The sequence below is a fragment of the Halichoeres trimaculatus genome, unplaced genomic scaffold (assembly GCF_033239565.1).
Source record: "Halichoeres trimaculatus isolate MK-OKI-2021-1 unplaced genomic scaffold, fHalTri1.1 fHalTri1_scaffold_5, whole genome shotgun sequence".
Taxonomy (NCBI): Eukaryota; Metazoa; Chordata; class Actinopteri; order Labriformes; family Labridae; genus Halichoeres; species Halichoeres trimaculatus.
The window spans coordinates 39580197-39606448 of record NW_027437183.1 but is presented as its reverse complement, the minus strand read 5'-3'; the positions used below and the strand labels follow the sequence as shown (position 1 = coordinate 39606448).

The 26252-nt window shown below is 43.4% G+C and overlaps 1 protein-coding gene across 1 annotated transcript in view; it reads right to left on the bottom strand.

The window, feature by feature from the left end:
• The window catches only part of LOC141791112 (ectonucleoside triphosphate diphosphohydrolase 2-like), a 52026-nt gene that overhangs the window by 16690 nt on the left and 9084 nt on the right, over window positions 1-26252 (bottom strand). The window contains exon 4 of the mRNA XM_074671342.1: window positions 7692-7919. Coding sequence (XP_074527443.1) covers window positions 7692-7919 — 228 coding nt within the window. The remainder of the gene's footprint in view (window positions 1-7691; window positions 7920-26252) is intronic.

Here is a 26252-nt window from a genome sequence, read left to right as displayed (position 1 = left end):
CTAAAAGTAGTATGGGAGGTCGAGCCTTTAGTTATCAGGCTCCTCTTCTTTGGAATAACTTACCGGTTGAGGTCCGGGGAGCAGACACGGTCTCAACCTTTAAGAGTAGACTTAAAACTTTCCTTTTTGATAAAGCTTACAGTTAGAGCTGGATCAGATCTGAACCAGCTCTTAGTTATGCTGCTATAGGTTTAGACTGCTGGGGGGAACTGACACACAGGGCTCCTGTTTCCCTCTTTTTCTGTCAGTCTAACTTCTAGTCTTACTGTCCTGTTATAGTTACTGACCATACACCTCTCTGGGAGGGTCTGAGTTTGTCTTGTAGGTTCCTGGGGATCGGTGAAGAAGACGGCCTGCTGCTGTGCTCCTGTCCGAAACCAGCTACTACAGCTTTGGATTTGGCCTGCTGGTTTCACCTTAACTGTCGCCACAGCGCCAAACTTCAGACTGCGTCTGTTTTCTCTCTCTCTCCCTTTCTGTGTGTGTGTGTGTGTGTGTGTGTGTGTGTGTCTGTGTCTGTGTCTGTGTGTGTGTCTGTGTGCGTGTGTGTGTATCCCTATCCCCCCCCCCCCCCCCCCTCCTTCCCCCCCCCCCCTCTCTCCCACTCTCTCTCCTCTATCTGTCTCTCTCTAACCCCAACACAGTCGAGACAGATGTCTGTCTAACATGAGTCTGGTTCTGTCCGAGGTTTCTGCCCGTTAAAGGGAAGTTTCTCCTTGCCATTGTAACTTGCTAAATGCTGCAAAGTCCTGTACTCATGGTGGATTAAGATAAGATAAGACTCCTTATCTTGTCTTGATGTTGGGTTTCTGCTAATAAAATTTTATTAACATTTACGGGTCTAGACCTGTAAATGTTTTTGTTAAGTGTCTTGAAATAACATTTGTTATGATTTGGCGCTATATAAATAAAGATTGATTGATTGATTGAAACAGCGATACATGATACGTGATACGTGAGGAGGGCCAAAGTGGAAAGGTCTCCCTTTTTCAGACTGCCCAGGCTGATGAGCAACAGCTGGGTGCACTGAGGACAGGTGAGCTGAGTGAGAGCTCGTTGGGTGAGCTGGAGGTCACAAAACACCTCCGTCTGTAACACCTCCTTCTCGCCCTCTACGCTCTGCTTGTGAAAGATGCCTAATGCTCCCAGCCCAGCATGGCTCTGAATCTCTAGCCAGACTCTTCTCCTCTGCTGTGCCCAAATGGTGCAATGAATTACCTAACTCTATGTGATCCACAGAGTCCCTTTCTACTTTCAGATATGTCTGAAGACTTATCTGTTCAGGGAACACCCCTTAGTCTGAGCCCTCTCCTCTTTGTCCTCAGAGGTAGAATGAGTCGGAAGGTCTCCTACTGAAATTTCAGCAGTAATTACTGAATGTTTTAAAGGTTAAAAATATTGTTGAAGTGACTTTTATTTGTGGTTAGCTGTGACTACATTATTTACATGACAAACTCACTTCTTCACTTAATGGCAGCACCTGCAGCTAAATAAGTTGTAGCACTTTGTCACACTAACTAAAATTTTCTTTCCCTTCTGTCTAAATTCTTGCTTGTGTCACTGTATCACAGTGTCTGCTTAATGAAATTGTAGAATAATAATATCTGTATGATTCAAGTCTGAAACGGGAGTAAGTGATCTAGTTCTGAAGTCCCAGACTCAGATTTGACTCAGTCTATTTCTTGCCCTAATTATCAGTCAGAAGTTTGATTTGTAATCACAAGAGGGTGGCTCTGAACATCTTCACAGACGTAACATGAATATGTTTTATTTTATTGCTGTTTTTGTAAATTAAAATAAGCCCTGAAAGCTCTTGTTTCGGAGTGTGTGCTGGTAATGAAATTAACGATTCAGACGGGGGAAGTTTTTTGAACCAGGCTGTAAATGTGTTGATTTCTGCTGTGAAAACATGACCATGCAGTGACATCTTCCATTCTCCTTACTGGTCAACGAGAAACCTGCTGCACCAACTCCTGCTGCAGGTCTTTTTAGTCACTCACTGGTTTTTGACCTCCTGCCTCCTCAGGACTCTGGTAGCTGATGTCGACCTCTGTCTGCCAATTGCAGGTAGTGCAGCCACTGTTTCTTTTACATAGAATAGAATAGAATAGAATAGAATAGAAAATACTTTATTTATCCCCGAGGGGAAATTCAGGAGTCACTGCAGCATTTAAGAAAACAAAAGTAAGAAAGAGTATAGAAAGTGCAAAAAAAGTCCATAAGAAATTAGATGACGACATCCCGTCCACCACTCGTCGCCACTCTCCAGCCCAGCCAGTCTCCACCTCCACAGGGTCCAGGACTGAGCCTCCCCAGCAGTCTGTTCAGTCTCTGTCTCCTGGATCCTGTCTGCTCACAGCAGGCGAAGCTCCTCCAATGTGGCGCCGGCGTCCGATGTCAGCTCCGTCAGCCACGTCCGTGAACAGCACGATGCCGCTGGGTTAGCACAGCTAGCTCGTCCATCCCCCGGGACTAGATCCCACGTTCCCAACAACGATGGATGGAAGGACAGGTCCACGTCATCACCTCCCAGCTCACATCCGAGAACCAGCACGTCGTCCTCACCTCCTCCTCCTCAGCTCGAGGGAAATCATCAAGCCCTACACTAGTTAGCATTGACATGCTACAGGCTGCTAACAGCTAATTTCACATGTAAACAATGCAGCCATGGTTACATGTAGGATCTCCAGACAAACACAGGAGAAAAGTAGTAAAAAATATCGCCGAAGCCACAAAAAGTTTGGTGTCCGTGACCGACAATGAACCATACAAAGTGATGATCCACTCCAAATACAAAGATGACGAAAAAGAGACAAAAAAATTACAAGAAACGGACAAAGACGAGAGAGCTGCCGCAACAGGCAGCTACTTGGGCAGCGCCTAGCAACGGAAAATGTCTTTTACATGTTTTTGATGTCAATTACATGTCTTTGTTTGTGCAGGGTCTCTTCTCTAACTTCCTGGAACGTGCAGCCAAACGTCACCATCAACAGACCTCCGTTAGATATCCTCTATCTCAAACACACCTGACGAACTAATGAAGCCTGTGATTAGTTAGATCGGGTGTGCAGGCTTGTTTTCTTTTAAACTATTCTGTTTCAGGGGCCTGATTCATTCTGAGACTGCAGTAGTCACCAAAGTGGCTTTTTGTGTTGAACCAGGAGAACTCACCTGTTGTTCATTAGTTGTGCCAGGCCGTTGTAATTGTTCTGGTTTGACTTGGTGATTGCAAACAGCTGGGAGTTTGTAAATTTGGCAGATAAAGCTAATTTTATTTATTAGTTTATTTATTAGTTTATTTGGATCATATTTAAAAGTATACCAACCAAAGTGACACCACTGAAAACCATGTTGACCTAAAAGGTTTAGGCTGAAGCTACTTAGCTTTTATGCGCCTAACCTTCTTACTGTACAACATTTATACCAGAGCAAAACAAAAAGTCAACCAACACAATCTCAACAACCAATGAAAAATGACTAATCCCAAAAAAAAAACTGAAATAGATATAGAAGTGAAATAGAAATAGCATTACGGGCTGGAATGTGTTCATGCAACCACGTCTCAGTAAAGCACATGATACTGCATTCTCTGTATTCTTTCTGAGACCTGGTTAGCATCCGGAGCTTGTCAATTTTGTTAGCTAGCGATCTTACGTTACCCATCACAACAGTTGGAAGAAACGATTTAAATCTCCACCGTTTCTCTCTCTGCCTCACTCCTGCCCTGCATCCTCTTCTCTTTCTTTTCAACTCCATTGGGATTTGAGGTGATATTTCACTGATGATCTTGAGTTTGGAGAGCATTATCAGTATTATCAGTTGATCCCGGTGGTAAACAAGTCTCGTTGCCATGGAGATTCATCATAACAAGTCTTGAAAAAGCCAAAAAATATCCAGAAAATCTCCTGTGTAGCACAGCCTCTGAATCAGTGTCAGAAATCCTCTTGGGCAAACCAAAAAGACGTATATATTACAAAAAATCACAAAAGTTAAGACAGAGCTACTACAATTTGCAGCCACCTGGCAGCGCATTCATTCCAGAATGAACTCAAACTTGATTGGAAGTAGATTAAATATCTAGATAAAAGCTTGGTAGAGCAGAGAGTTGGAAAAAAAAAGAAAAAGAAAAGTCTGTTTTTGTTGAAATGAAGAAATCACCCCACGGAGCTTGCACGAAACACGTCTACATCGCCTCCGCGCAACAGCGCCCCCTAAAATAAAATCAGATTTCACAATACTAGATACTTTACATATATCATTAATATATAAAATAAATAATTTGGGCCCCAGTATTGAAACCTCTCGGCACGCCACATGTAATATCCAAGCTAGTTGATCTGTACTCACCCATTTGAACAAACTGCTTTCGGTTCCCAATGTAGCTACTTAACCAATCATACCCACCCCTCTAATCCCCAAACTTTCCATCTTTTGTGATAAAATACCATGATCAATTGTATCAAATGCTTTCTTCAGATCAATAAAAATCCCTACTGCATATTCTAGTCTGTTGAACTGAGTTAATTCTTCAACTAATTCTATTAATATGATATGATATTTTTACTACTTTTCTCCTGTGTTTGTCTGGAGATCCTACATGTAACCATGGCTGCATTGTTTACATGTGAAATTAGCTGTTAGCAGCCTGTAGCATGTCAATGCTGACTAGTGTAGGGCTTGATGATTTCCCTCGAGCTGAGGAGGAGGAGGAAGTGAGGACGACGTGCTGGTTCTCGGGTGTGAGCTGGGAAATGACGACGTGGACCTGTCCTTCCATCCATCGTTGTTGGGAACGTGGGATCTATCTCCGGTGGGATGGACGAGCTAGCTGTGCTAGCCCAGTGGTATCGTGTTGTTCACGGTCGTGGCTGACAGTTGACATCGAACGCCGGCGCCACAGTGGAGGAGCTTCGCCTGCTGTGAGCAGACAGAATTCAGGAGACAGAGACTGAACAGACTGCTGGGGAGGCTCAGTCCTGGACCCTGTGGAGGTGGAGACTGGCTGGGCTGGAGAGTGGTGGATGGGCTGTCATCATCTATTTTCTTGTGGACCTTTTTGCACTTTCAATACACTTTCTTACTTTGGTTTTATTGATTGCTGCTGTGACTCCTGAATTTCCCCTCGGGGATAAATAAAGTATTTTCTATTTTCTATTAAAGCCATTGAAGTTGATTGGTTCGTTCTGAACCCATACTGGCAATCCATTAATAGCTGATGCTTCTCAATGAAACTGTCCAAACGTACATCAAATAACTTTTCTAAAAGCTTTGAGAACTGAGAGAGCATGGAAACTGGCCTATAATTAGTGAAAAGATTTTTATCACCAGCTTTGTACAATGGGATCACCTTAGCAGTTTTCATTTTACAAGGGAATGGCAATAGCAATTATTACATTCTTGATCACCGTCATATCAATACCATTCCAATCTTTTGATGTCTTATTCTTGAACTTGTTGACAATATTAATTATTTCATCTCTATCTGTTTCCCTTAAAAAGATTGTATCTGGATTTCTTTCACCTAGATACTGAAAAACATCTCCCCCTTGTGGAGGTTTTATTTGTTTTGCTAGTTGGGGTCCCACGTTCACAAAGAAATTATTAAACTCCTCAGCCACATCATTCATGTTGGTGATTGCCTTCTCATCATCAACAAAAAGATCTGGGTAGCCTGAGTTGCTTGTTCTATTTCTGATGATTTTTCTTAATATATATCCCAAGTGCCTTTGATGTTATTTTCTTTCTTTTCTAATAAAACATTATAATAGTCTTTCTTACATTTCCTAATAATATCAGTTAACTTGTTTTTATATGTTTTATATTTGATTTCTTTATCACTAGTTCTATGTTTCATAAAATCTCTGTATAGGGTATTCTTTTTTTCACAGGCATTTAACAACCCCCTTGTGACCCAGGACTTATCAGAACAGTTTGTTTTCTTCCTGCAATGTCGCATAGGACAGTTTTTGTCATACAGTAGTAGAAATGAATTTTTAAAAGTATCATATGCTGAGTTAACATCCTCCGCTTCATACACATTCCTCCAGTCATGGGATATCAATTCAGTTTTAAATGCATCAAGTGCTTCGTCCGTTCTTACTCTCACATAGCGCATACTATTCTACAACCTTCTTCATACTATAATCACAATAATAAATCACAAAAACTGGCAAATGGTCACTGATATCATTCAATAATAATCCACTCACTATATTGTTTTCCATGTTACTAGTAAATATATTATCAGTTAATGTAGCAGAATGACACAAAATTCTACTAGGCTTGGTGATACTAGGATATAAAGTCATACTATAGACAGCAGCAATAAACTCATCCGCAGATGACAGCGTGTTAGGATTAAGTAAGTCAATATTGGAATCCCCACAAATGAACGTGACCTTTTGCTCCATCTTTGTAAACATGTCTTCCATCCAATCCTGAAATACTTCAATGCTGGAGCTGGGAGCTCTGTAAACACAGCTGACAATAATATTTTTCCTTTTTTTCCATAACAATCTCTATGGTTAAGCATTCACAACATGCCTTCCACTATGTAGTACTTTAACCTTTTATCTACATACAGAGCTGTCCCCCCTCTCATCTTGTTTGCTCTGTTCATGAAGTTCAAATCATATCCTTCTAACTGAAAGTCCACTCCTTTTTCCAAGTTAAGCCCAGTCTCTGAGATTGCAATCACATTGAAAGGTGTGGTAAACAGACTTATATAATCCTTAATACTTTGGAAGTTAGCATATAGACTTCTGGCATTGAAATGAATAATTGAAATACCATTATCTGATTTAATGTTATTAAACAGCTCCTTCGTATAATAACAGTTGTTGTCTGTATTACCACACTCAAAGAAATTACTCTTCGGGTCAGTATCTTCATCAAAACACATAGAAGGTCAATGATCTTCCACAGATGATTTTGGAAACCCAAGGGAGACCGTAGTTGCACCCTCCATAGATGTCATTGTCATTGAAAAAGTCCTTTATCAAAATCTTTACATTCAGTTTGGGTGCATACACACCCTCCTGTTCCACCACACCGATCCATGCGAATAGTAGCCTATAGAAATAAGGAGAGGGGTGTCCATGCAAAATGCATTGTGTTTTGGGCAAAAAAAAAAAAGAGCGCACCAAAATAATAATAAAAATATATATATATATTTAAAAAAAATAAATAAATAGTAGAATGAGTGATGGATGTTTGATCATTTTGAGTGGAATGGCATGGGCTCCTCACTTCACCATCTGCTTCAACAAGTAACAGTGGAATGTTGTACAGATATAGTGACAGTTATAACAGGTAACTCTTGACATTACTACAACTGAGAGATTCACGTGTGAGATCAGTGCTCACTGGAGCCACACTGGTAATTGGATTTGAGTCTGTAGGTCTGGGAGAGGAGTCAGCATGAGACTGTTCGAATACGTCCTTCTCTCTTTGAACTCCATCTTAAAGCTGCACTCTATGACTGAAACACAACATTGTGTTCCGCTGGAGTAATAAACTTGAACTTTATTGTGTTACAAAAAGAAAAGACAGGTGAGTGGTATCGATTCTCTTTCTGAGCTCTTAGCAAGAAAGTAGCTTAGTTTCTCCTTTGGAACAAAGAACTCTTCTTTTCAGGGGGATGAAGGTTGAGGAAACAGAGACACTCTGTCTGTGAGGGTTTGAGCGTTTACCTTTATGAGATGAGCCAGCAGTCTCCTGAGGAACTGGTCCTGTCCGTAGCAGAGAAAGCTCTGGGTGTACAGTGTGTAGGTTTGTCCATACAGCTTCAGCTCCATCACATTGTTTTTGTCCTCCACTGGGTTGGAAGTCTGGAAGGTGATCTGAGTGGAAGCTCCGCCCAAATCCAAAGCGCCAATCGTCTCTCTACCGGGATTGAGCCAACGCCCCACATAACTGTACTGGAAGGAGAGAAGAACACTGATCAACAGTTACATTCAAACAACCAACTCTGCAGCTTATATCAGTAAATACATTGAGCTAATGCTAAACCAAGACATTCTCACATAATCGTCACAGTACTAGATTCAAGGCGTCACTGTGGTTCATGTTTTCTTCTCATTTCCCATTCCTCCTAATCCCTGCTGCCTGCCATTTCAGCATGCTGATACGCTAAACAAAGGTCTGAAGTGATGCACATTACTTTCTGAAATAATATCTTTAAATGGGAGGCACTATATTCCAAATGCTTACTTACAGCGAAGCTGGAAACTAGTAAAGACATCACAGCCTGGCTGTCAGGCAAACAGCAAAGCATACACACCTGTCTATCCAATCAACAGCTCCCAAATCATTACACTTGTTAGCCAAGAAGTCTCACCATTCAGTACTTGGAAATAAGCTTGAAGACGAAGGTTTGTTGCTATTGATGCAGCTAAAAGACAAAATTGATGTGCTAAAAGATAAAAACAAAGCTGGCAAGGATTCAGAAATCAAACGGTGCTGTAAGCGAAGAGAGTGAGAAATCTGAACAGGTGAGCTGCACACCGACAAAACCAAGCAAGTTAAATCAGACACAAAATCGTGACACACTGATGGAAAAGGTGGACCAAGGTAACAAAGCCATATATATGGCTATCCAGAGCCTGACCATGCAAGTAGCAACCCTCAATCAGGTCCCCAAGCATGAAAGTCAGCGTGTGAGTGAACAGCCCATGAAAGATATCGACCACAGTCAGGAGAAGCACCTGCTCGTCGATGTCAGCAATGCCAGTTGTCAAATCTAGCGGGAAAATGTAGTCATTGTTACAAATGTGGCAGCACAGAACACTGGGCAGCTGGTTGTCGTAAGAAAACAACTTCAGCTACTGTAAATAAGATTGAAATCCATGTTCACAGCAGCAGCAATGATGACCAGGTGAACCAGTTCAGCCTGGAAGTATCTCTTACTGGCAAACAACAGCAAGCCGCAAAACTGGTAGGAAAGAAATGTCTTGTTCACCCCCTCACAGGGGGTGTGAGTACCATTGTATCATGGGACACAGGCTCTCAAGTTTCAATTGTTGGTTCGAACTGGAAAAGAGAATTTGTACCAGATGTTGAAGTGAGACCAGTGGAGGAGCTCCTTGACGAAGATGCACTTGATATCTCAGCTGCTAATGGGACAGATATCCCTTATGAAGGATGGATAGGGATTGAGTTTACACTGACCAAAAACGCTGTTGCTGGAATGAGCGGTAAACCAGTTATGGTTCCAATTCTGGTTGCTACTGATGATTTTGAACACCATATGTGCTGAGTGTGTCACATGTGGTGTTGGAGCCAAATCAGGAGACACCCTGGCCAACAGGACTGATGATAAGAGAACAGTTGATTCAGCTTCCAGACAAAGAAAATGAAACAGTAACTGTGACTGTTGAAAACCTAACTGACAAAGACATTACTCTGTGTGGTCGCACAACTCTAGGTTGGTTGTATGGTGTAGAAGCAATTTATCCACTAGGTGAAAACTGCAGAAGATAAGGAGCCATGACCAACTAACAACAGTGCCAGATCTCAACAAAAGCAACAAAGTTGATCCAGGAAATGAACCCTGGGACCCACCAGTGGACCTGAGTCACCTGACGGAGGATCAACAACAACAGGTGCTTCGAGAGGAGTGTGATGTTTTTGCACAGGATGATTGGGACACAGGATGTATTCCAGAGTTAAAGATGGACATTCAATTAAAAGATGACATTCCTGTACAGAAATCATACAATGCAATCCCTCGACACCTCTACCAAGAAGTGAAAACTCACATACAGGACTTGCTGGGTAAAGGATGGTGTAGCGACTCCAAACCTGTTTGTCGCTTGAGAGGAAGTTAAGGGTCCTGGCTTTGTCTGACGCGCTGCCGCCTAGCCCACAGAGACACACCGAGGCACGGAATCTGGTTAATCTTGGCTTTAATGAAGCGGTGATTTGCTCTCCCGCACACACTGAATGAATCCGAGCACATCAATGTATCAGACAATCCAAAAAATAGGCAAAACGTAGCGGTCAACAAAAATTACGGCTACCCGCTCCCCTCTCTCCATCCGACTGCAGGTAAGCACACCTTTAAATACACCCGGCATTCACCACTTGTGTCCCGTGACCCAAACTTCCGCTGGTTACCATAGAAACCACAAACACCACGTGACATATAAACTGCATTATGGCTCCTACAGATGGATCGAGAAATCTCACTCTTCATACTCCTCTCCGGTGGTTTGTGTGCGGAAGAAAGACGGGAGTCTTCATTTGTGCATTGACTATAGACAGCCAAATGGAAAAACTATGCCCGACCATCATCCAATCCCGAGGGTACAAGAGATTCTGGAGAACCTTGGCGGCAATTCATGGTTCACTGTGTTGGACCAGGGAAAAGCATATCACCAAGGCTCCATGAAAGCAGAGCCTGCACAGCATTTATCACACCTCGGGGACTCTATGAGTGGGTCAGAATCCCATTTGGCCTGACAAATGTACCAGCTGCCCTTCAACGTTACATAGAAGGATGTTTGGGAGACCTGAGGGATGAAGTTTGTGTCCCTTACTTAGATGATGTGCTGGTGTTAAGTTGTGACTTTGAGCAGCACGTTCAGAACGTAAGGCAAGTTTTGCAGCAACAAAAACAGTGCGGCATCAAGTTAAGGCCAAAGAAATGTGACTTTTTCAAAAAGGAGGTCTATTATGTGGGTTGTGTGATTTCTGCAGAGGGATACAAGATGAGCCAAAAGGAAGTAAAAGCTGTCCAAGCCTTAAGACATGAGACACCAACCACTGTACTAGAGGTGAGAAAGTTGATGGGTTTTCTCAGTTACTACCAACCCTACATACCAGACTTCTCAAGGATTGGTAAACCCCTATATGAGCTGTTAGCAAAGCCAAAATCTGAGCAAAAGATGGACTCAAGGACAAAAAAACAGAGTCATCAGCCTGCTCAGCTCGCTCCATCCTATCCCATCAAGTGGACAGAGGCCCATGAAGACAGACATTCTGAACGAAATAGTGACACAACTAACAAACCCACCTATCATAGCATTTCCAGAGAGAAACTACAAGTTACACTCTGGCAAACTTGAGTTCTTGGCACTAAAATGAGCCATAACAGAGCGATTCAGAGATGATCTGTCTCATGCACCTCATTTTATTGTTTACAGTGACAATAATCCTCTGACGTATGGTACCAAGACAGCAAAACTCAATGCATCAGGACACCGCTGGGTGGCAGAGTTAGAGGATTATAGGTTCACACGCAAGTACAGACCTGGAACAGCCAACACAGATGCAGATTTCCTATCACGCAGACCCAAACCCATTGAAGAAATGATCAGAGAGAGCACAGAGGAGTGCCAGCAGGGAGTCTTAGGATCCATCAGCAACGCGTTGGAGATTGCAAAAAGAGGTGAAATCAACTGGATCTCAGCTGTTACTTAAAAGTGTGTTGCTGTGTAAAAAGAAAGAAACGTAACCAAGACACCAGGACACCAATCAAGAGCATTGAGACCTCTGCACCTTTTGAGATGGTCTCAATTGATTATCTACATCTCAAGAGAAGTAGGTGAGGGGAGGAATATATACTTGTGGTTGTAGACCATTCCACTAAACATACATTCTGTACACAAAACCTGTTAAATGTTCTCTGTAGAAAACATTTGATGGTTTTGCATTAGTAAAAAAGAAAATGTGGGCAACATTTTATTTTTTTTAGTGAGGGAGGGTGTTATAGCCTAGAAGTATTTGGATACAGTTCAATTAGACAGAAGAAAGCACACTATACTATAAGTAAGGACGTACAGTATAAGATATTATTTTACACTTGTTTAATCTGTTAATTTTGGAAAAATGATTGGAGTACTGTCATTTCATGTTAGTTTCTTTAAAAACTGGAAAGTCGTTGTTGATCCTTTTGTCTTTTAAATGTTTGACGCCACTGACCTGCGTTAGAGGTGACGTGCAGGGTCAGGGGGTAAAGGTTGAAGAAAAAAAGTGCTCCAGAGAGAAAACAATCGATCGACAATTGATTAAAAATCACAAGTTTAATCAATTTGAAACTGAAGTTTTTAGCAAGAACTGCACTGTAAGCCCTGAGAAGTAGTATACTTGAAAAAATCTGAGGCAAGTGATTGAATTTGAACTTGACTTGAACTGATTTGAGTGATGATTGAGTCATTAAAAAGGAAATTACTGGACTTAGACTACACACCACTGTAGAAACAAACTGTTGGCTGCACGAGCTCTCTGCTCTCTGCACCGATGACGCTGTGACTCTTGTTCTTGCGAGACTGGTGTGTGAATCAAAACAAAACTCTTGTAAATCTCAAACTTTAAAAGTAAATTTGAACAGCCCCCCACCCCAAAAACCGCTGCTCGAAATCCCAAAAATCTCTAACCCTGGAACAGCTGGAGGAATTCATAGACAGGTACTACTACCGACAACACAAAATGGGCAGGAGTGGAAAATCGTCCTCTGCTCTGTCCGCCAAACCCCTCAGATCTCCAGAATCCTCACCAAACTTATCGCTAGCTTCCCACTGGGACTGTCCAACTCAAACAGAAGTCCCATCGAACAGCATAGAGGTTAGTGATACGTTGATTGCCATAAATAACCACCTCTCCTCTCTCAATGCCTGAGTTCAAGAGTTAAGGATAAGCCTAGAATTCTGTCACAAACAAATAACTCAACCCTCCACCGAAAACAAGCAACTTAAAACTGCTGTCCAGACTCTCACAGCTGATATGACAACCATTAAAAAGGTAAACAAAGAACTAAAACAGACTGTGTTAGAGCTTCAAGGACGCTCCATGCGCGACAACTTGATATTCTCAGGCATCCACGAATCCACCACTAACAACCTGACTGAGTCTGAGGAAGCACTAAAAAACTTTATGGCGACCAAGTTCAAAATCCCAAACAATACGTTGAAACAAATAACCTTCCATGGCGTTCACCGTCTCGGTGCAGCTAAAAACACCAACAACCAGCCGCGTCCTATCATCGCCAAATTGGAACACTATAAACACAAAGAGTTGGTTAAAAAACAAGGCATTCACCTGAAAGGTACCAACTACGGTTTAAGTAATCAGTACCCTAAAGAAATCCTGGCTCCTCGTAAGATCCTTTTTCCCATCTGCAAAGAACATCTCGCAAAACAGCGGAGAGCAGTGATAGCCGTAGATAAACTGTACATTGATGGCCAGCTGTTCAGAGATCCCGAACTGACCCCATGGTTATTATGAGTTTCACACTCCTGATCATACAACTAATTAATGAATAAATTAAATGCACACCCTCACTAGTCTCACTCTCGTGCATCAAACTTTCTTTTCTCTTTTGTGCACTTTGATATCGTTGGAAACTGTTCGTTTTTTTTGTTTGTTTTCTAATGTTTGTTTATGACTTTATATGTAAAAGGGAGGATTTAACTAAAATATTTAACATATAGGTCTCCATATTAATTGAAACTGTAATTTTTGCTGTATGACAACAGCCAGTATAATAACTTAGAATGTACGAGGGGTCTCAAACAAAAAGGAATAGAATATTAAACCACTTGACTCATCTAAATGCAGACAAATGCCTGTTACAGGAAACCCACCTAACCCCACTTACTTACAAAACTTTAAGATCTCAACAATATACCCAAATATTCTCAGCCCATTATAACTCAAAACAAAGAGGGGTTGCCATCTTGTTACACAAAAAAACAAATTTACCCATAACACTACAATTACAGACCAAGAAGGTAGATTTATCATCATAAACATAGAATAGAGAATAGAATAGAAAATACTTTATTTATCCCCGAGGGGAAATTCAGGAGTCACAGCAGCATTCAAGAAAACGAAAGTAAGAAAGTGTATAGAAAGTGCAAAAAGGTCCATAAGAAAATAGATGACAACATCCCATCCACCACTCTCCAGCCCAGCCAGTCTCCACCTCCACAGGGTCCAGGACTGAGCCTCCCCTGCAGTCTGTTCAGTCTCTGTCTCCTGGATCCTGTCTGCTCACAGCAGGTGAAGCTCCTCCAATGTGGCGCCGGCGTCCAATGTCAGCTCCGTCAGCCATGTCCGTGAACAGCACAATGCCACTCTGCACTCCAGCAGCCCTTCTACCGCTGGGCTAGTACGGCTAGCTCGTCCATCCCACTGGAGATAGATCCCACGTTCCCAACAACGATGGATGGAAGGACAGGTCACCTCCCAGCTCTCACCCGAGAACCAGCACGTCGTCCTCACCTCCTCCTCCCCAGCCAGAGGGAAATCCTCAAGCCCTACACTAGTTAGCATTGACATGCTACAGGCTGCTAACAGCTAATTTCACATGTAAACAATGCAGCCATGGTTACATGTAGGGTCTTCAGACAAACACAGGAGAAAAGTAGTAAAAATATCGCTGAAGCCACAAAAAGTTTGGTGTCCATGACCAACAATGAACCATTCAAAGTAATGATCCACTCCAAATACAAAGATGACGAAAAAGAGACAAAAAAAATTACAAGAAATGGACAAAGAAGAGAGAGCTGCTGCAACAGGCAGCTACTTGGGCAGCGCCTAATATATCAGTTAATAAAAATCCGGTCACCATTGCAAGCATGTATGGACCAAACAAAGATAACCCTGCTTTCTTCCATAACTTCTTCTCCTCACTTTCCTCATTGTCTCACTGTCCCGTAATAATTGGGGTTGATTTCAATACCACAATTGATCCATCTATTGACAAGACATATAATCCTGCTAATAAACGTCCCTGGCAGTCCACAGCAGTAATTAACCAGTTCATGGGTGATTTTGGTCTTGGCAATGGTTGGCGACTGCAACATCCCTTTAAAAAACAATATTCTTTTTATTCTCCAGTCCACAAATCATATTGAAGAATTGACTTTTTCCTAGTCTGTAATTCAATAATCTAGAATATATTAGAATCACATATACATCCCATCCTCATTAGCGATCATACACCTGTGTGTACTTTGGGGACCACACCCCCCCCCCCCCACAAACGCAGTACAAGATGGCGACTTAACACTCCTCTGTTACAGGACCCCGAATTTGACAGTTTTATAAAAAGGGAGTGGGCATCCTTCCTAGACATTAACAACACTCCAGAAACATCACCCTCTCTTTCATGGGAAACAGGAAAAGCAGTTTTACGTGGACACATCATCTCCTTTTCTGTCAGCAAAAAAAAAAAAAAAATGGAAAAAGAACAAGAAACTAAGCTGGACAAGAAAATTCAAGAAATAACTTTCAACTTCAACTTTATTTTATTTGTATGGCACTTTTCATGCTTGTGCAACACAAAGTGCCTCACAGAGGATAAAAACAAAAGGCAAGACCAAACAAACAAAAAAAACAAAACAAAGGAATACCATTAAAACCCCAAACCTCCCACCCCCACAAATATACCCATTGCAACACAGTTTCACCCACGCACACACACACACACACACACACACACACACAGACAGGCTGTTGATGTGGAGACATGGCTGGGCACCAAGATCTGAGGTGAGGAAAAAGCTACCTTTGGGGGCTGCGCAGACCAGGAGGAGCCATGGCCCATGGCTGAAAGGGGCGCCACCACAGGGACCACCCCAGCCCAGGCAGACAGGAGGCTCCACACCAAGGTGTAGAGCTCTCTAGCCACCAGGGCCGAAGCCATCCATGGGACAGCGCCCCAATCAGTGGGCCAGAATCTGCTCCCGGTGTGGCAGGCCCCCAGGAGGAAACACTGGAAAACCGAGGGACTAAAATAGTAGAATGAGATAAAAGGTCTAGAAGCTAAAACTGAAGGAATAAAACAGTAGAGATTAAATAAATCTTTATCCTAACATAAACATCAAACAACATTGAAATGAAACAACATAATAGAACAGGATAAACTAATGTAATAAATAAATAAATAAATAAACAAAACAGAATTAATAATAAAAGTATAAAGTAGAGTAATAATAAAAAAGGGTAAAAATAGGGATAAGCATAAAATGAGGTTAATCTAGTTAGTTAAAAGCCTGATTAAAAAGATGGGTCTTGAGCCTCTTTTTAAAAATATCAACATTCTCTGCGCCCCTGAGGCTCTCCGGGAGGCTATTCCACAATCGGGGACCATAATAATAGAATGCCGCCTCCCCGTGAGTTTTAGTTCTAACTTGAGGTATTGTTAAAAGACCAGCACCGGAGGACCTCAGGGTCCGCGAGGGTTGATAGGGTAAAAGTATTTCAGATAGATAAGATGGGCCAAGACCGTTAAGACACTTAAAAACTAATAAGAGAACCTTAAAATCGATCCTGAAACGCACGGGGAGCCAATGCAGCGATTTTAAAACAGGCGTAATGTGCTCCCGCCCTCTGGTCCTCGTCAGCACTCGTGCGGCTGAGTTTTGCAATAATTGTAAATTGTGTATGTTCTTTTTGGGAAGACCAGAGAGCAGGGCATTACAATAGTCTAAACGACAGGAGATAAAAGCATGCATCAGCACCTCCGTGCTGGCCTGAGAGAGAAACAGAAAACATAATGTCCTGAACTATAAGTATAAATATATAAATATATTTGGGGGCGGCAGTAGTTCAGTTTGTAGGGACTTGGTTTAGGGATCGGAGGGTCGCTGATTCCAAGATTGGAATTGGGCCGATACCTGGGGGGGTGTTGGCTTACATTCCTGAGCTCTGTCAGGTGCCCTTGAGCAAGGCGCCAAAACTCCCAACTGCTCAGGTGCGCGCTGCAGGTGCACCATCACTCTGACCTCGATCAGTGCATGTTTCTGTACAAAAAGTGCTGTTTGTGCATGTGTGTGTATATATAACATGTTCAGAGTGTAAAAATCTTACAATCTTAAAAATCGTATTCAAATTTGCACGATGAATATTAAATATTTCACGATGAGTAAAGTTGTTTCATACATCTGCGTTATCTGATTGGTGATGTGTTTCTGCCCCGGGGCACAGAAATCTTTGGCCATAGACCCTCGTTATAAATTGTACATGCGCAGTGGCTCCTCTTCAATACAAGAGAAAGGACCATGTCGGGTGCACCTTTCTTGCGCCCCGAAGCTGAATGCAGCTGGATTTGTATACCACCACCCTCCTGCTATGGAGTCGACGTCACAGCCGTCAGTTATAAAGTGCAGTTTATTGACAGGTTGAGCCAGGGGAGTAGGAGATGATCAGATGGAGACGTAAAATGGAGAGAGAAGCATAAATAACACAGTGAAGTCGCTCATAGCGTTACCTTTCGAGAGGAGAACGCATCAGGAGAAGGTGAACGTGAAAGAGTGCGGACCTTAACACTATGTTGTTTAATGCAGTACTCATTATCACAATCTACAGATACATACATAGTCTCATTAGACACAGAGAAAGCTTTTGACAGGGTAAGCTGGGACTACCTGTTTTCCGCACTGGAGAGGTTTGGTTTCGGACCATTATTTATTCACTGGATTAGGACTCTGTACACCTCACCCTCAGCCACAGTCATCACTAATGGGCAAACATCACAAAACTTTACATTGCACAGGGGAACTAGGCAAGGGTGCCCACTCCCCCCCTCATTATGTACTATCTTTATTGAACCCCTAGCAGCAGCCATTCGCCAGAATAATAACATTATATGCAATATATTTATGCAATATACAATAATAACATTATAGGTATAGAAGACTCCAACATCTCATCACAAAATCAGTTTATATGCAGATGACATATTGTTGTATCAGAAATCCCATTCTAGGTCATTAAAAGAAACAATTAATTTAATCAGATCATTCTCCCATATATCAGACTACTTAATGAACTGGTCCAAATCAAGTATTCTTCCCATTAAAAACAGCGGCTGGGATGTGGCAGTCGCTACATCACCTATCCCTATATGCACCAGTCACCTGACATACTTGGGTATTCACATCCCCCCCCAGGTTGTCAGAGCTGATTAGCCTAAATTTTACACCACTGTTGAAAACAATTGCGGATGACCTTGACCGATGGATGAATTTACCAATATCTCTCACAGGCAGAAAAACTACTGTTAAAACGTCAACATTACCAAAAATAAATAGCTTATTCTTGATGATTCCAATTCAACCTACACTCACTTAGTTTAAATCTGTAGATTCCATCATTTCAAAATACTACTGGAAAAATAAACCAGCAAGGATTAATTACACTGGTTAACAACTAAAAAAATTGTCTAAGGTTTTAAAGCTGTTTTAAGATCATTTTGGGGTGGAGAATTCAAATATAACATTAGTTTTGCTCTATCAGGTCAACTTTTTAAACTATGACCTTTTGTTGTTTTTCACCTTTTCTTTATCTTTATATATATGGTTGCTTTATTGTTCACACATCTACAACTTACAAGCACTTCATTTTTGGTGTATATCTATATCGTGTATTGTTTTGGATGTTACCCAGTTTTTCTTCTTGAAATACCTTCAGTAAATGACTCATCTTCATTCTTATCACAGAGGTGAATACCATGGCTTCTCATAGAAGAGCTTGCAAAAATCACACTGATGTATTCTGATACATCTGTGGTGAATACACATTGGCACCTAACATGAACTCTGTTACAAGCTTCATAAAGCGTGCCTTGCCTATTTTGGTATAAAGCTTGGTGACCAAGATAAAGCCTGGGCCCCACATATGGTTTGCAAAGCACGTACTGAGTATCTGCGTCAATGGACAAAAGGCAAGAAAAGTTGTCTTAAGTTTGGAGTTCCCATGGTTTGGAGAGAGCCAGCAAACCATGTCACCGACTGCTACTTCTGTGCGGTCAATGTAACTGGGATCAACAGAAAGAACAGGGGCTGCCTAGCGTATCCTGATCTAGAATCAGCACGCCGTCCTGTTGCTCACTGTGATGAAATCCCAGTACCTGTCTTTGGAGAGCTTCCAGATATAAGTGAGGGAGATTCCTCTAGTGACAACGATGATCAAGAGGATCAGGTGTTTGTTGATGATGATGCTCCACATCCTTTCACACAAATAGAGCTAAATGATCTAGTTTGTGATCTAAGCTTGTCCAAGTCCTCTGCTGAACTTTTGGCTTCCCGATTTAAGGAAAAGAACCTTCTTGCAGACAGTACTCGCATAACGTTTTACAGAAACAGACACCAGGAATACCTCTGTTTTTTCTCCGTGGAGAATGATTTGGTGTATTGCTCAAACATTGCGGGTCTCCAGCACAAACTAGTAGTGCCAAAGTACGACCCCAAAGATTGGAGACTGTTCATTGATAGTAGCAAGCAATCCCTCAAATATGTTCTACTACACAATGGTAACAATAATACAACATAATAAAGCATTCTTAGATAAGAGTTATCGGCATAACTCAGCCCTTTGGGCAAAAACATAGATTTTCAACCAATCTGTATAGTTTCAAAGCCTGACCTGCTAGAATAAAACGGATGTCATTTTCGGATTAAGCGCTACTTAATCCCGCTAAATAAGTTAAAAAACTCTGGACAATTTTCAAAAAGATTTTTTTTTGTTACCCAGTGTTATCCACACTACAGCAACCCAAACAACTTGGAGGCTTAGAAGCCCCACAATTCTTCCACTACCTCTTAGCAAACCAACTGCAGTATATCATAAAATGGATCCACAATAGTCAACAATGCAACACTTGGTTAGACATAGAAAAAACATTTTGTAACGAAATAAAAATTTCAGACCTACCTCATTCAGTTAAACTCCACCCATGTTTTTAAAGTCTAACCATATCAACAGCTCTGAAAGCTTGGTGGAAATTCCACAAAATCACAAACACCTCTTTTGCTCTGTCAGACTACACAGCAATTTGGAACAATATTAAAATATCATTTTGATATCAAAATCAACAAAAAGTCAATTAACTTCCATAAATGGACCTGGAAGGGAATCACTCATTTTAGACACATTTTCATTAATAACACTATGCTGCCATTCTCTGATCTGGTCCAGGAATTCAGCATTGGGGAAAACCATTATCTTGAATACCTACAATTTAAATCTGCGATTATCTGTAAATTCGATATCACTTTTACAAACTTAAACTTACCCCCATCAACTTTGGACCTAATTAAAATCAACCCTTTAAAGAAAAAATCACTGTCCAAAAAATGAGATAATTGCTAACTTAGACGAATCAATATCACTACCATCAATAAAGTGGGAGCAAGACCTGGCCCTCACCCCCAATGCTGACTTCTGGAACCAAATCTGTGAAAAAACCTTTTCTATGAGCACCAACAGCCCAGCAACATCTGGGCTAGATCACTGGGTCTGGGTGGGGCGGCTTCAGATCCTGCCATGAGGCCGGAGATAATGGTGGTGTGTGTCCCCTGGTGCTGGTCCTACCTGCCCAGGTGGCTGGGGCAGGGGGTGGGCGCCAGGGGCTCGCTGTCTCGGTGCCCTGGGGTCTTCCCCTGCGGGGCAGCGCCCTGGGGAGGCTGGGGGGCTGGGGGTGGGCGCGTTTTGTTTTAGGCTGTAGCCGCTCTCTGTCCCCCTCCCGCCTGCCCCACCTATCCTTTGTTTTTGATGCAACACGACATCCACTTTTTTGGGGCCAGGCAGGGAGAGGAGGGGTTGGTGGACCCCCACTTGACCTGTTTTTTCTCCAGTCTTAATGCGCCACATTACACTTAAGTGCACTTAATCACAGTGTAGGGATAATGTATCTTGTCTGGGAACAAGTTGCAGAATAAAGAGGGGAGGGGGGGTTGGTGGTATAGGGTTTGTCACTAGCGTAGGCTTTGTGCGGCTGCGGGGGTCGGACCTCGCTGGCTATGACTTTGTGGGGGGACGGGATGTGCCAGCGGCTTTCGAGGTGCAGCTGGGCTCCGGTGGGGGCCTGGCGCGGGCCCTGGGGGGCGGGTGGGTCATGTGTCCCTTGGTGGGCTGTGGTGCGGGATCCTTCGGCCTGTTGCTCGCTGGGGGCCTCGGTATGGTGGGCTGCCTGTGGGATGCTGTCCTGTGCGGGTGGCTGGGGGGCCTCTCCTGTCGCTTTGGCAGCAGTCCCCAGTGCTTCTCATGGCCTTGGCTTTTCTGGGGGGCGGGCTTTGACCTCGACCCCACCGTTGCACGCCCACATCTTGCTCCACCTGGCCTGGCTGTGGTTCGTGGCCTCCCCTCTGGAGAGGGGTCTGGTCCCAGGGGAATTGGCTCTCGGGTGGCTTGGGGCCTCTGGCCTGCCGCAGGGGGGTGGGGGTGGCTGGGTGCTGGGGGTGGAGGTGACTTAGGGCCGGGTGGACGGGTGGTCGGGGAGGGCAGGTGCTATCTGCAGGGGGGCTACCGCTCTGGGCCCTGGGTGTTGTCTCTGGTGTCGGCGGGGAGGCGGGTCTGTGGTCCCTTGGTTCCTAGGGCTGTCCCTGGGCCTGGTAGTTTGGGGACTGTGTGGGGGGGTCTCAGGTGCCCTGGTGGCCCGGGGGGCGCCCGGGGCCGTGCTTTCCCTGGGTTTTGGCAACTACTTGGGTATTCGGTGACCACCTCACACTCATGCAGATACTCAAGCTTCTGTAGAGACTAACTAAGAGACATAATAGATCCCGTCAGAGCATGCTGAGTCAGGTATTCTTACACATCGTCTCACATCCTGTGGTGCATGCCACTTCATCTCCTATCCACGTAGGCCCACACTCCCCACACTGTCAAGACCCCACATTTCTGGTGTCCCTGGTTTCGTACAGCCTTTACTTCCTGTATTTACCTGAATTAGCCAGCACTTGAACTGCTATCTTAAATCAACAACAGTAGACGTTTGTCCTCCCTTCTGTTTGTCTTGTCTCGTCCTGTCTGTCATTATTTCCCCCTCTTTCACACTGTGGTGTGGCATGGCCCTCCCCTTCAACTCACATCAGGGGTTAAAGGGATAGTTGGGGTTTTTTGACATGAACCTGTATGGCATCCTCATCTGTAGTTCTGTACATCAGCACTGACTTACCCCTGTCAGCGTCCTGTGATCCGAGATCTGGTGCGGTTTTGGTCCAGACTAGAGTAGTCCAGCAACATGGCTGGAGTCACGAAAATAAAGCGTTTTTCCTCTCAAAACAATTTGTGTTCAAAAGAGTGATAAATTTGCATCACAAAACTGCAAACCGGAAAAAAGTCAGACTCCGTTATCACTTGGCACTACTTTCTGGTGCGTACCACTGCGCCGCGCGGTGCATCCAGCTGACTGGCGCGCGTTGTCACTGTCATTACAACTTAAAAAAGTTAACGATAGCATGTCTGACTACGACACTGATGAAGATGACATTACATTTAGCACAGAGCCAAGGGGATATCTTTATGAACCTGAATATATTGATGCTGAAATTCCTCAGATGGAGTAAGAAGGGGTGGAGAGAGACGAGGCACAGTCATCATGTTGCTCCTGGCTCCACAGCTGGAGTTGTGAAAGAGAGGGTGAAAGACAAATTTTGGTGCACTTGTCAGAAGTGTGAAGTAATGCCGACAGAGGTGGAGTGCTACTGCCTTTTCCACGATACGTGAAAAAGGGTCTGTAAGGCCCCGTTTACACGACGCCGAAAACGGTCGATTCCGCAAACATTTCGTTGCGTTTTGGCCTTCCGTTTAGACGAGACCACCTTGCGTTTTCAGTGAAAACGCAAACTTTTGAAAACGCTCCCCAGAGTGGAAAGATCTGAATCCGCTCCTCCATCCAGCTTCGTGTAAACACAGAGCGGAGTGTCTCAGGGTGAAACGCTGACGTCACCGCATTCACACTCGCAGTTTTAGGTGAAGGCTGCGCGCTCAGCCACATTTCCAGTTGAGCCAATCTGGTCCAGTAGGTGGCGGTAATGCGCGTTATGGTTGGATTGCCGACCATCTCCCACAACAAAACGGCAAAAAAAGAAAGAACAGAAGAAGTGACTTGTCCTCCTAGAGTCGTATGAACGCGGATCGTTTTAACGCCGTCCTCATGTAAACGCGGGTGGCTTTTGGATACGTGAAAAAGGGTCTGTAAGGCCCCGTTTACACGACGCCGAAAACGGTCGATTCCGCAAACATTTCGTTGCGTTTTGGCCTTCCGTTTAGACGAGACCACCTTGCGTTTTCAGTGAAAACGCAAACTTTTGAAAACGCTCCCCAGAGTGGAAAGATCTGAATCCGCTCCTCCATCCAGCTTCGTGTAAACACAGAGCGGAGTGTCTCAGGGTGAAACGCTGACGTCACCGCATTCACACTCGCAGTTTTAGGTGAAGGCTGCGCGCTCAGCCACATTTCCAGTTGAGCCAATCTGGTCCAGTAGGTGGCGGTAATGCGCGTTATGGTTGGATTGCCGACCATCTCCCACAACAAAACGGCAAAAAAAGAAAGAACAGAAGAAGTGACTTGTCCTCCTAGAGTCGTATGAACGCGGATCGTTTTAACGCCGTCCTCATGTAAACGCGGGTGGCTTTTGGATACGTGAAAAAGGGTCTGTAAGGCCCCGTTTACACGACGCCGAAAACGGTCGATTCCGCAAACATTTCGTTGCGTTTTGGCCTTCCGTTTAGACGAGACCACCTTGCGTTTTCAGTGAAAACGCAAACTTTTGAAAACGCTCCCCAGAGTGGAAAGATCTGAATCCGCTCCTCCATCCAGCTTCGTGTAAACACAGAGCGGAGTGTCTCAGGGTGAAACGCTGACGTCACCGCATTCACACTCGCAGTTTTAGGTGAAGGCTGCGCGCTCAGCCACATTTCCAGTTGAGCCAATCTGGTCCAGTAGGTGGCGGTAATGCGCGTTATGGTTGGATTGCCGACCATCTCCCACAACAAAACGGCAGAAAAAGAAAGAACAGAAGAAGTGACTTGTCCTCCTAGAGTCGTATGAACGCGGATCGTTTTAACGCCGTCCTCATGTAAACGCGGGTGGCTTTTGGAAACACAAAGGAAGAATCGTTGCGGGAGTCTCCGTGTAAACGGGGCCTAAGACACCCTCATTCATAGTGCAGGGAGTCATTATTGTTTGTGATGCAGACAGAAGCTGCAACGCTAGCCTCCTCATCAATTGAAAGGTCTTGCAGCACTCCACTTCTGTCGGCATGACTTCACTCTTCTGACTCCTCTACGTGAAACTTCACAAACACAATGGAGTTTAATGAGAGAGAAAAGACGATCTGAGGACAGGCTCAGAGTGATACGCACCAGAAAGTAGTGCCAAGTGATAACGGAGTCTGACTTTTTTCCAGTTTGCAGTTTTGTGATGCAAATTTATCACTCTTTTGAACACAAATTGTTATGAGAGGAAAAATGCTTTATTTTCGTGACCCCAGCCATGTTGCTAGACTACTTTAGTCTGGACCAAAACCGCACCAGATCTCGGGTCACAGGATGCTGACAGGGGTACTATAGCAGTTAATCATGTTCACACCTCTCTGATTGCTAGAAAAAAAAATGCATTGGTCTTTTCAACTCTGTCATCTGACACAGTGCTCAGCAGAAGAGATAACGCAGACAAGGGGGGGGAGAAACAAACTGTTGGTCCAACTCAATAAAACTGTTTGAATTTAGTCATAGACTTTTTTTTTACACAAAGCAAACATCAGCTCATAGTCTGTTTGCCGAAGCTGCATGTAAAGGTACTGGGTAATCCCTGCAGCACCTCTTCAGCCCACACTCTGCTGCTGCTGCTGCTGGTTATCAAGTGCTCTGGAGTCTATGTCTAAACTTTGTTTTCACCGATAAATGGCAATAAATAGTTCAAATCCAGAGGAGAGTGTTCCTGACTGAACTTTTTCAATCAGTGACTGTGATTCTATGCTCACCAAAACAATCCTTTTCACTGTAGAAGATCTAAGATGAGAGATGAAAATCTCAGTTCTTTTGTTTGTGAACGTGTGGAAAATCCTGTGAGGAATCTTGTGAGTGGAGCAGATTAAATTTCATGTTGGAAACACAACATTCGCTGTGATCCACTTCTTCCGCCATCACGTTATATTAGCCTTGTGTTGCATCTATTAAGATGAAGTCGTTATACTTAACTGCTGGGAAGTAGAGGAATAAAGTCATTTATTCCACACCGACATCCAGTGAGTAACACGTTCCTTTCATCATCAGGGCAGGGGCGGGCGGACATACCATGCAAGGTCAATAGGGGTCAGCAAGTCATTCAGGGTTTAATACAGATTAAGGACTAATACATGATCTCTTATCCTAGGGCCAGACTATAGACCAGGGGCCTGCAACCTTTATTATCAGAGGAGCCATTTTGCCCCCTCTTCCACCAGAGAAATAGGGTTTGGAGCCACAAAACCACAACACAGCTTGAAAAGTTTTATAAGTTTCATTCTTTGTCTATTTTTACCTGTTATAACAAAAGAAAACCACAAACTAGGGAATTGTACCTTTCACGTTTGAAACGATACAGATGCCCGGCACCTGGCAATCGGTACCTCGGTACCAGTACTTAACAGCACCAATTTCGTGTACTTTTTTTGTGTTAAGGTGGTAAAAAAATAACAAATTGTTTAATGTTAAGACGTAATTATTCTTCAGTTTATCATATTTATTCTTCAATATATGAACCTGTAATGCTGTGTTCATGTCCAGTATGAAAAATTACCTACTCTTCCACTCCCTCACAGCCACAAGGAAGCGTTCAGGTACCTACACATTTGGTTCTTTCCAGTAAGTGCTTTGTGCTTGTTCTGAAAATGTCTTGCAATATTACTTTTTGTTGTTGCTTGCTGATTTTTCACCTTGAACTCAAAGATACCCGATCAACAGAATAAACACTAAAACCACAAAAAGCCCCATAAGAATTAGATGAGAAATAATTTATATCTATCATAATGATTTGATTCTGTAGAGGCCAGAGGGAGCCACTACTTGGGGGCTAAAGAGCCGCAAGTTGCAGACCCCTGCCATGGACTGTATAAAACATGGACGTAGTCTCTGCGACGTCACCCGTCTGTTCCTGAAACTGAAAATGAAGCCAATCTGCAGACACAGCCACATTTGCTATGACGCTGGCAATGAGGTTGTTTTAACAGCTACAGGGCGCCTTTTCAGTCATGTGACCTGAACTGTGTCCCTGATTGGACAATCAAACAATCCTAATAACTTCTAAACCACGAAGATAGAAAAACATTCACTCACCGTACAGTGTGTCTAAAGTGAAATCAGCGTTTTAGACCCAAGCTGTTTTTTTGAACCTGGCTGTAAATATGCTTATTGATGCTGTGAACGTCTGTTTTTATGGCTGGGTGTGAATGTGACTTTAGGTCTTTCTGCAGCCAGACTAAAGTGGATCTTCAATGAACAGCAACTTTTAGCACTTCCACCTAGGCTTCATTTTTACTGACC